This window comes from Mchenga conophoros, linkage group LG15, assembly GCF_057382185.1.
Source record: "Mchenga conophoros isolate Kocher_MC1m ecotype Shallow Benthic linkage group LG15, M_conophoros_male_GT1.1, whole genome shotgun sequence".
NCBI classification, from domain to species: Eukaryota; Metazoa; Chordata; class Actinopteri; order Cichliformes; family Cichlidae; genus Mchenga; species Mchenga conophoros.
In genome coordinates, this window is record NC_140540.1 from 17474326 (window position 1) to 17484132 (window position 9807).

At 36.7% G+C, this 9807-nt stretch overlaps 1 protein-coding gene across 1 annotated transcript; it reads left to right on the forward strand.

Moving 5' to 3' along the window:
- The first annotated feature begins 456 nt into the window (after positions 1 to 456).
- Positions 457 to 9750, forward strand: emc7b (ER membrane protein complex subunit 7b). The gene is made up of 7 exons (XM_085248293.1): positions 457 to 802; positions 4291 to 4410; positions 4505 to 4643; positions 5260 to 5340; positions 5577 to 5722; positions 6863 to 6886; positions 8035 to 9750. Exons 1-7 carry the CDS (start codon positions 570 to 572, stop codon positions 8090 to 8092), a joined length of 801 nt encoding a protein of 266 aa, XP_085104419.1. The 5' UTR covers positions 457 to 569; the 3' UTR covers positions 8093 to 9750.
- Positions 9751 to 9807: the final 57 nt, after the last annotated feature.

Consider the following 9807-nt stretch of genomic DNA (forward strand, 5'->3'; position numbering starts at 1 on the left):
TTTGTTTGTTTTTTATTGTTTTAACTGGCTAAGCTCATTAAAATTTTGAAAATACCGTTTTGGAATAGTGAATGCCAAAGTAACAATAAAAGTAAAAAGATCTTGCTCACCAAGTTAAAGTGGCTAAACGAGTTTTTAAACATGCTCCTGCAGCGTTAATTTGACCTCGTGATTTTTTTTTTAATCTTTATTAAAAATTGATTAGTTTTCAAAGCTGCATTGCTAAACGGAAAAAAGGATCTATTTTATAATTTTTTTTAGTCTTTTTCAAAATTAAAAAAATGTACTGACGTGGGAAACCTTCAAGGAAAATACTTATTCTGCCTCCTAGTTCGATTTAAAATTTCAATGAGTTTCATTTTGAGTTTTAAGAATAAAAGGGAATCTTTGTGCAAAAACGAGCGAGTGGCGCTTCTGGTTTGTACAATAAAGGTTTTTTTGAAGTGACGTCATTTTCCGCAGAGACAGCTGATTCAGCGAGGCTTCCGCTCCTTCGCTAAACAGCTCTTGACTGCATGTTGGTGGAGAAACGGTGAAAAACGATTTTAGTTTATTAAAGACGAGGCAGTATGTGGCACAGGGAAAGAATACTGCTGCTACTGGCTTTCGTCCAGTCTGTACTCGTCGTAGGGTGGTGTTTTACTGAAATGGAAGCGGGGCCTGGCGCAGCTATGTCGACGCAGACTAACGGAGATCGGTTCAAAATCGAAGGAAGAGCGATAGTTCCCGGAGTGAAAACACAAGACTGGGTCTCCACGGCTAGAGTGCTAGTAGATGGTGAAGAACATGTGGGATTTTTGAGGTAAGAAATATCCATAGTTCATTGGATAACTAGCTAGCATGGTACGTGCTACAATACGTGCTAATGCTACGTAAGTAGCATTAGCACCTAGCCGTTGCTAGCTGGTGGTTAGGGTCAAACTCGAAGTCAAACCCGATAACGACTGCATCTGCCTGTGGCAGATGGCAGGTACCAAATGTTGTAGATCATGCACAGCTTTCCTTTTGTAACTCTTGTCCGAGTGTCAATCAATTAGCGTTTCATTTCAACATGAGGCCTTTTTGGTCCTACTGCAGCGGTAACCACAACACAAAACGTCCACAAGAGACTTGTGTATATATAATCTATTATGTTTCCACAGCTAGCATATGTTTATGAGAAAACACCAGTACTAGCACTGGTTTGCTGCACAAACGTGTGTTGAACATATTATAACATATTACACACATACTCAAACATATTATTAAGCATGTTCTATAGTATTTATTTGTCACGTGTGTAGTAATGGACAAATAAACATAATATATCATGTTATTTAACCCTGTTATCTTTAACCATGTTACCGTATCATCCGTAATAAAATAATCATTCGTGTTCTTCTTAGCTCACAAGGGTTTAATCGATTGTCTTAGCAATAGTTTTAATTATTGTATGACTAGTGTACAGTAGTGTATTTCACCAAAGATGCGAGTATAAATGATGGCTAATACATACATTTGTCTGTGATACAAGTATAAATTCAAGGATATTGGATGGAACACACTTAGAAAGAGATTCTAAGGTTCTTGTTTTTATAAATGCATTATTATTAGCAGAAGTAGTGGCATTAGTAGTGTTGTGTTTTATGTGTCTCACTGTTACATCCCTACTGGCTCTATTAGTATATCAAATTATGTACATAGATTGTGCCCAAAGGAATGATTTTGATGAAGACAAATTTTGTTTACTGTTTTGTTTTTTTCAGGCACATAAAGGGTATAGAAGTAGTCACTTTTAACTATGCAACTATAACAAAATGTATTTAAAAAAAATAAGTCTCAGATTATTCAGTTATCACTATATTTTTATTTTTAATAGGTTATTTGCATCACAGAATGTAACAATGCATGTATATAAGAAACTCATAATTTGCGCGTGAAAAGAAGCATAAGCACACACATCCATACATATGCAATAATACTAAGTGCAATAATCCTTTCTGTCATCGTTGTATTTTTACTCAGTTGTATATAGTATTTGTATTTGTATTCTATTTTTATCTTATTGTATATTTATTTTATTTTATTCTACTGTATATAGTATTTTATTTTATTTTATTCTATTCTGTACAGTTGTGTACTGTATTTATTCTTATTGTATTCTAATTTTTGCCTCATAACTTTTGCACTGTCCACTTCCTGCTGTGACAAAACAAATTTCCCACGTGTGGGACTAATAAAGGTTATCTTATCTTATCTTATCTTATCTTATCAAGTTCAAATTTCAACTTAATAAGCATACTACTTGAATTCTTAGATACTTATACACCTAATTAGTAGGGGTGCAACGATATTCGTATCGATATTGAACCGTTCGATACAGTGCTTTCGGTTCGGTACGCATATGTATCGAACAATACAACATTTGTAATTTATTTTATCAACTTTCCTTCTGACGATGCTGTCTGTGTGGAGCGCTCAGTGAATCTGCGTTCGACTACTCTGCCTAGGCTGCACTGTCGAGCGCAGATCCACTGAGCGCTCAACACAGACAGCATAGACAGAAGGAAGAGCGCAGGGCACCTCCCCCACCCTCATTCAGATCTGGCGTTTGGAATTATTTTGGTTTTCATGTGACGTATGACCCTGAAGGTAAGCGAGTCATGGACTAAAGTAAAACAGTATGTTGGATGTGCCATGTAATGCTCAATTACATGGGTGGGAACTAGTGTGTTAGCGCAGTTAGCTCGTTAACGTGTTGGCCGTCTAGCCCCATGCACAGGGCGATCGGCGGTAGCTCGTTAACGGAGATTTGCCGTGTTGTGGCGTTAAGGTCATTTCAACGAGATTAACCTGAAAGCACTAGTGGGAACACAACGAATATGACTGCACATTTACGCCGACATCATCCTAGTGCAAAGACAAAAACAACAAGCATGCTACTAACTTTAGCCGAGTCATTTAGACAGCTGTTTAATATGCTGCTGAGAATATAGCCCAGAAGAAGCGGATAGTATAGCTTTTATTTTGGAAAGAGACATTTCTCTGTAATAAACTCTCTTTTCCAAAGATGAGTGATTCCTCAATCAGATACAGGGCTCGCAATATCGCTAGCCCGACGTCCTGGGGCTAGCGATTTTTTTCAGTCGGGCTACCAAAATCTATCTCTTCCCTGCCCGTCGGGCTATTGTAGGAAGGAAAAATATATGTCAATGCTTTTGCATTCTTTCAGAAATGTAGCTGGGTAATTATGTCATTGGCATCGGTGAGCCACTGTCAATATGTGACATATTGAAATCGCGTTTGAATTTGCGCTTGTTTTTTTGCTTTCACTTTGCAATCGTGCGAACTGTGTATAGAGAGCGACAGCACTGATCTGTGAGTGATGATAATTTGTGCACCAATTCCTCTGACATCGTCTTATTAATCGTTACCTTACTATGCAAACGTGACAAGTGAAATCTCCTGCAGCAAGCTTAAACATGTGAGAGGTTGATCGCGCAGAGAATCGCTGAGCTTATGTGAGTGCGTGTGTAAAAGCAGCAGGATATATATTTGACTACGATGACCTGGATGACTGAGAACCTTCACAGACAGATATATATTTTAGTTCTGCTGAGCCAAATAAGACAGGTCGGGGTGAAGAAGTGACAGCCAAAGAAAAGCTTACCACAAAACGGAGAAGTTATGACAAATCAGACTATAAGGCAAAAAGAAAGTGCAGCTTTATGGTTTCATGGACAAAAGAATTTCTGTGGCTTCAATATGACGAGCTAAATAACCAGGGCTGCACATAAGTGGTCCGCAGGTGCGCATTCGCTGTCAAAATAAAAAACACGCACAAGGGTTAGGGTTAAATTTAAAAACTGTACTTTTGAGTTAAAATATATATTTATAATTTTAATAAATGACAAATTAAAAAGGCATGAACATTTTTTTGTATCGAAAAAATATCGAACCGTGACACCAAAGTATCGAACCGAACCGAACCATGAATTTTGTGTATCGTTGCACCCCTACTAATTAGGTGACCTTTGTAGATGTCCCACTTTCAGATATTTAATTGAAAATTTTTATTGACTGGCAAGACCTTTAACGTTTTTACCACATTTGTTTATTTATTTGTCTTAACCATTTGTATTTCTGCTTTAGTAAGATAGTTTGATAATACTTTGCTATTTAGTTCATTCTCCATTTATTTAAGGATTAATATTTTAGACGAACTTTAGGTTGAACTAATATAGGTGTACCTTTTTTTTAAATTATAAGCAGCTGCTGTCTTGAAAAAATTGCTTTATGTTTTTGTTACAGAACCGATGGGAGTTTTGCTGTGAACGATGTCCCCTCTGGGTCGTATGTTGTTGAAGTTGTTACTCCCACCTATAGATTTGAAGCTGTCCGTGTTGATATCACATCCAAGGGTAAAATGAGGTATGGCCACTATAGTGAAAAACACAAAACTTGCAAAAATTAGCGGTTGGCCTGTGGCAACTCTGACCCACTGAAGCAATGTGTGATTTCACAGAGCGCGACTTGTGAATTACATCAAAACGTCAGAGGTAATTCGCCAGCCATACCCTCTTCAGATCAGGAGTAGTGGACCTCACAGCTACTTTATGAAGCGAGAAACCTGGGGCTGGACAGACTTCCTTATGAACCCAATGGTAAGAAAATGCGTTGATTAAGTGGGAATTGCATGTGTATGTCACAAAAGAAACATTTCCTAGGATCCCACCATTATCCTAATACTCTGATTAAACATATGCTTTCTACCATTTGTACTGTTAGAGTCCATTGGCTGTAGCCCCATTTAGAGAACTACAGATGTTAATTAATTTTGATAAGCTGGTGCACAATATTGACGATAATGAACAGAAGTTTCATGACCATGAAGTCACATTTCCATTCCTTACAGTGACCTTTTTTACTCATTTCTACTGCATATTTTTATACTTATGAACTCTTGAGCAGCTTTCTATCAATCAGAGTTGAAAATAAACCTGATTTATCCCGGGTAGTACAGGCCATCCACTGTCTGACACAAGCTTTTTTTTTTTGCTTTTCTTTTTTTTTTTTAGCTCCTTTCCTTTTTAAGGTTGCGTTTTCCTTATGCCAAACTTTTTTTCTTGATTGGATGGCCCACAAACTCAAAAAGAGAATATTGGGCTTCTGTGCTGACAGATAAAACCGTTGAAAAAAAGGAACTGTAAAAACAAGTTGTCAAAGAAGATTGCATCTGAATTTGTTACATGTCATTTAATGTCTTTGTTGCTCCTGCAGGTTATGATGATGGTTCTGCCCCTGCTTATCATTGTTTTGCTACCCAAAGTGGTCAACACCAATGACCCAGAGATGAGAAAGGTATGTTCATTGTGCTGTGTCTCTGAGCTAAATAGAAGAAACAACAGACGTTGTGATGTTTTAAATCCTAACCCTATCCTTGTCTCCTTTTGAATTGCTTATTGTGGTAAAGTGCTAACTGTAACAGATGTGACTGATTGTGATACATTTTTAACATCAGAGAGAACATTGAGTCTGTACACAGCCTTTCTCTCTCCAAAAACAGCTGTTCATTCTCTGCCTCCCTTTCTTTACAGGAAATGGAGCAGTCCATGAACATGCTGAACCCCAACCCTGAGCTTCCTGATGTCTCTGAGCTCATGACCAAGCTCTTCTCTGGCTCCAAAGGCTCCAGCAAGGCAGGCAGCAGCAGCAAAGGCACCAGGCCAGCTGCCAAGAGGAGGTAGTACTGTACATGCCTCCTAAAAATCCACCTAAAAAGAAAAAAGCTTGATTTATGTCATGGAAGCAAGGTTTTAAAGTGTCATTTTTTTTCTCTCTCTCTCTCTCTCTCTCTGGGTTTATTGTACAGATTTCATTAATATTAGATGTTTTGAGCACATCTGGATTTCTAATATGCTATTACGAACTGAGCAAAATTTTTTTTTTTTTCCTAGGTTTTTTTTCTCATACTGCACTGATAACATTTGTTGCGAAAGCTGTTATTCTTAATTTGCGCGATACTTTCTACAGGTGACCCTACTACTCATCAGTCTTTTCTGTGCTAAAACCTCCATTGTATATTTTCCACTGCTGCTACTTCCACTACCTGAAAGAGAGCATATATACACAATTCAGAGATTTTCTTGTTTAAGTAACTTCAGTAATACGACTGTGAATGAAGAGAAATTGAATTTTAAGGCAGATAAATTCTTATTTAAAAACCTAGATAAATAAATTGCCATGGTATATGACAGCTGTGTTTTTATTTCACACCATTCATTTCTTTGAGTGAACACGTGACTTTCTCATTTTATGAATTGTGGTGAACTGTATGGTTAGAATTCACACGCTGTACATTATGTGCCTGAGGTGTAAAAATTAAAATGATAATCACTGGAAGTACAAAGAGAGAAATGTATGGTTGCTTTTTAAAAGCTCTACAAAGTGTAACTGGTTTTACTTTGTAATAAAATAGACATTAAAGTCCATAGTAAAATCATTATTGTAGAATGTGTTAGCACTGGCTGACAGGACGTGTTTTAAAATGAAACAATAATGAGTAATGTTATTAAATATAGAGACCGCTCAGCTCAAGGTTGAGTCACTAGCTTTCTCCTGAACTTTGAGCCAAATATGTTCATCATCAGCATTTATCTATTTGTTGAGGAGATAGTCCTTTTGGCACAAAAGCTCCGTTGTTGCTATGGTTTTGATTTTGGCTTCAAAGTTACCCAGAAGTGAGAAAGAGTGGGTTTTTGTTTTGTTTGCATCATATGCATCTATGCAAGATTATATTTACTGTATATTCCTGCTGTTTCACTGATCAGTGCTTAGCAGTGGTAACACAAAAAGATGAATTACCTTGTCTTCCCTTTTTCAGGGGAAAACATTCTGGCGCATCAAGGTAGGAGAAGCATGTGGGTCAATACAAGCAAAAGAAACAAGTTTGCTGGCTGTGTTCCAAATAACTGCTTAAGCTTTTGAGTCTTAGTGTTATGCACGAGGGCCCGCTGGGCACAATCACTGTCGATAATAACCACAGGGCTCAAAAAATGCTTTAAAGTCAGATCAGATGTTTATGATGCACAGAATGTGTTTTGGTGAGAAGTAGTGAATATAAATATAATCTAAAAGTTATCTCTCAAGCACAGAGTAGACGAAAAGCGTCGTGAATTAGGTCAACTTGCATGCAGTTGCATCTTTTTCCAGGGATACCCCGTCCACAGGTAAATGGAGATGGTGTGACACAATTTAAAATCAGTTGTTTTCATCAAATCGCCTTTTTCCAAGGTTAAGAATGAGTTGCTGTGTGAAGAATGCGCATGACAGCGTCCTGTAGATTACTCATGCTAAATGAGTTAAGTGAAAGCATCAAAATAAAAGAACGCTTGTTTTCCCTAATATTTTCCAAAGTTTCAATCATCACTGTGGCTCTTAGACCAAAGCAATTTAGTTCTTATTTTGACTCTAAATGTTTTATTTAAAAGCTAGAGCTAAACTGCTAAAAACTCATTTTTACCAAATGGGTGCAAATATTAACCAAACACTATTTTCAGCTGCATTTTGGTGTTTTAGGGTTTCACAGTTGCATTTTGTATTTGAGATTAAAGAGAAACTACAGTACCAGAGTTCATTCAGCACATATACAAGCCTATTTCTGCCACTGGAGGGGAAAGGGAAAAAAAATGCCACCCATAATTTAAAATTTGGGGTTATCTCAAAATTTTAACTAAAGTTTCATATTATTTTCTGAATTCTGACGTATTTATTTTGAAAGTTTGAGTTGGTAAGTTAAGATCTCGAGATACCGAACTCAAAATTTTCAAACAATGATCCAATATTTTGACTTGTTGGGGACAAAAAATGTTTTTTTTCCAGTGGTGAAAACGAGCTTCCATAAACAAAGGTGAGTTCTCCAGGGAAATAGTTTTTTATTAGTGTTTCAGTGACATCACAGGTCAACTGAGCTTTATCAGACTGTGAAAACGCCGAGTCCTGTTAATGAGATCAGTTAATTAATGGCTTTGTTCTTTTCATGTGGTGTTGCATTAGAGCAAAGAAACTCTCAATGCAGAACAACAGTGCTGACCTGGACTCTTGGGACCAGTAAAATCTCCGGTGACGTCGGGGATTTGTTTAGTGCCATGGCGTTGGTACATGGCACATTTGGGTAGTCAACCATTGGAGGATGGTAACGATTTGCTTCACCTCTCAAAGACGAATTATTGACAAATGAGACCGTCTTCAACATGTCTGTTGGTCATTAAATGTTTGCCTTGAAGTTTGTATTTTACTGTGTATATTATTACACAAAGACACAGAAGTGCAGACGGACAGTAAGCACAAGCGCCTTCACAAAGGAATCTTTGCTGCTATGAGCAGAACAAAAGGCACAGAGTTCAGATCAGAAAGATACATTTAACATTACATCATAATAGACAAAAAAGTGAAATAATTTACAACATCACTCATCTTTTTACAGCAAAAAGAAGACAAGAGGTGTCCATAACAATCTTAATCTCATATTACTAGTGTTAAACTAATGCAACTGTAAATGCACATAAATGTACCGATTAGCCCTTATACACATGATCAAATATCAACAAGATAGAAAACAGAGGAAAAGACATTCACTGAACAATAATATACTGTAAACAATTTACATTCACCATTTGTGAAGTGTAAAATCCGACACAATCTGTGAAATATGTTATTCCTGTTACAGATTTGTTTTGAAATATGTGAGCTTATGCTATGTCATTTATACACAGTGCAAGAGTATAAAGGAGAATTATGAATTGTGTGAGGTTGAAAGGATAGGATCAGAGATTTTGACTCCAGGATATTTTACTAAAAAAGATTGTTACAACTGTAATCAGGCTTGAGACAGGCTTTCCATTGAAGGAGGGGCTGTGGTTGTTGCTTGGGCCACTGGTTTGGAAAGAATACTATTTTATTACCATGTTTGATTTTAAATTTTTATTTGGTTTATTAACCAGTGAACCAGTTGTAGTTGCTGCTTTGCAGCCACTGACAGCTACTTCAAGGTACTTCTGCAAATGTCCCCAAATGCAAACAAATACATAATGTTAAAAAATAATAATAATTCACTGTTTAAATGACAATACAAGACTTTAAAACAGAATGACAGTCGACATTCCTGGAGTTGGAAGTTCAACTAGAGGAAGAGTTACCATCTTTACTGGACGTTTTAAAGTTGCAGTCTTTTCAACACAAAATAACCCATTTTGGAGATGGTTACCATTGCTCCACAATCTCAAGGGAGGGAGGAATTTTATTTTATTTATTTTGCAGGTGTCCCCTTGCAGAAGTTACAGTTCATGTGTAAATTATAAACACAGCTTATTTATTATCTTGTAAATTAGCTATATTGAAAATGATTGTAATCCTGGTGATGTTGGCAGAACTAAGCGCTTTACTCTCTGTTTACTATATAAACATGTAATAAGCAGGTCACAGAGGATCACAATATAGATGCAAATAGAAAACAGGTTAGAAGTCCAGTACTAGAAGCTGCTATGTAAACAGATGATAAAGGACAATATAGCTGGGTTTGGAATTATGTCTTCAAATGAAGCTAGGGCAGCTGTGAACAATTTAAAAGTCCTTAGCCTAAAAATATCATCAGTATGGTGTTTAACAGTGTAACAGTGTAACCTGACATCACTTTTTACAAATTCCTTAAAAATGTAAAGTAAAAGCAGGTTTTGTAGTTAAATGAGCGACTCGATATTGGGGGAACTACAGACATCAGACTTTTATAGTGTTTAACAGTCTCAAAGGATAAAAATTCATTTAAAAATA

What these genes read in the sequence shown, in the direction of transcription:
- emc7b (XM_085248293.1), top strand. Translation starts at nt 570, where the DNA reads ATGTGGCACAGGGAAAGAATACTGCTGCTACTGGCTTTCGTCCAGTCT. An exon ending in GAACATGTGGGATTTTTGAG is followed by an intron (nt 803 to 4,290) that starts GTAAGAAATATC and finishes TTTTTGTTACAG; the next exon opens with AACCGATGGGAGTTTTGCTG. An exon ending in ACTTCCTTATGAACCCAATG is followed by an intron (nt 4,644 to 5,259) that starts GTAAGAAAATGC and finishes TTGCTCCTGCAG; the next exon opens with GTTATGATGATGGTTCTGCC.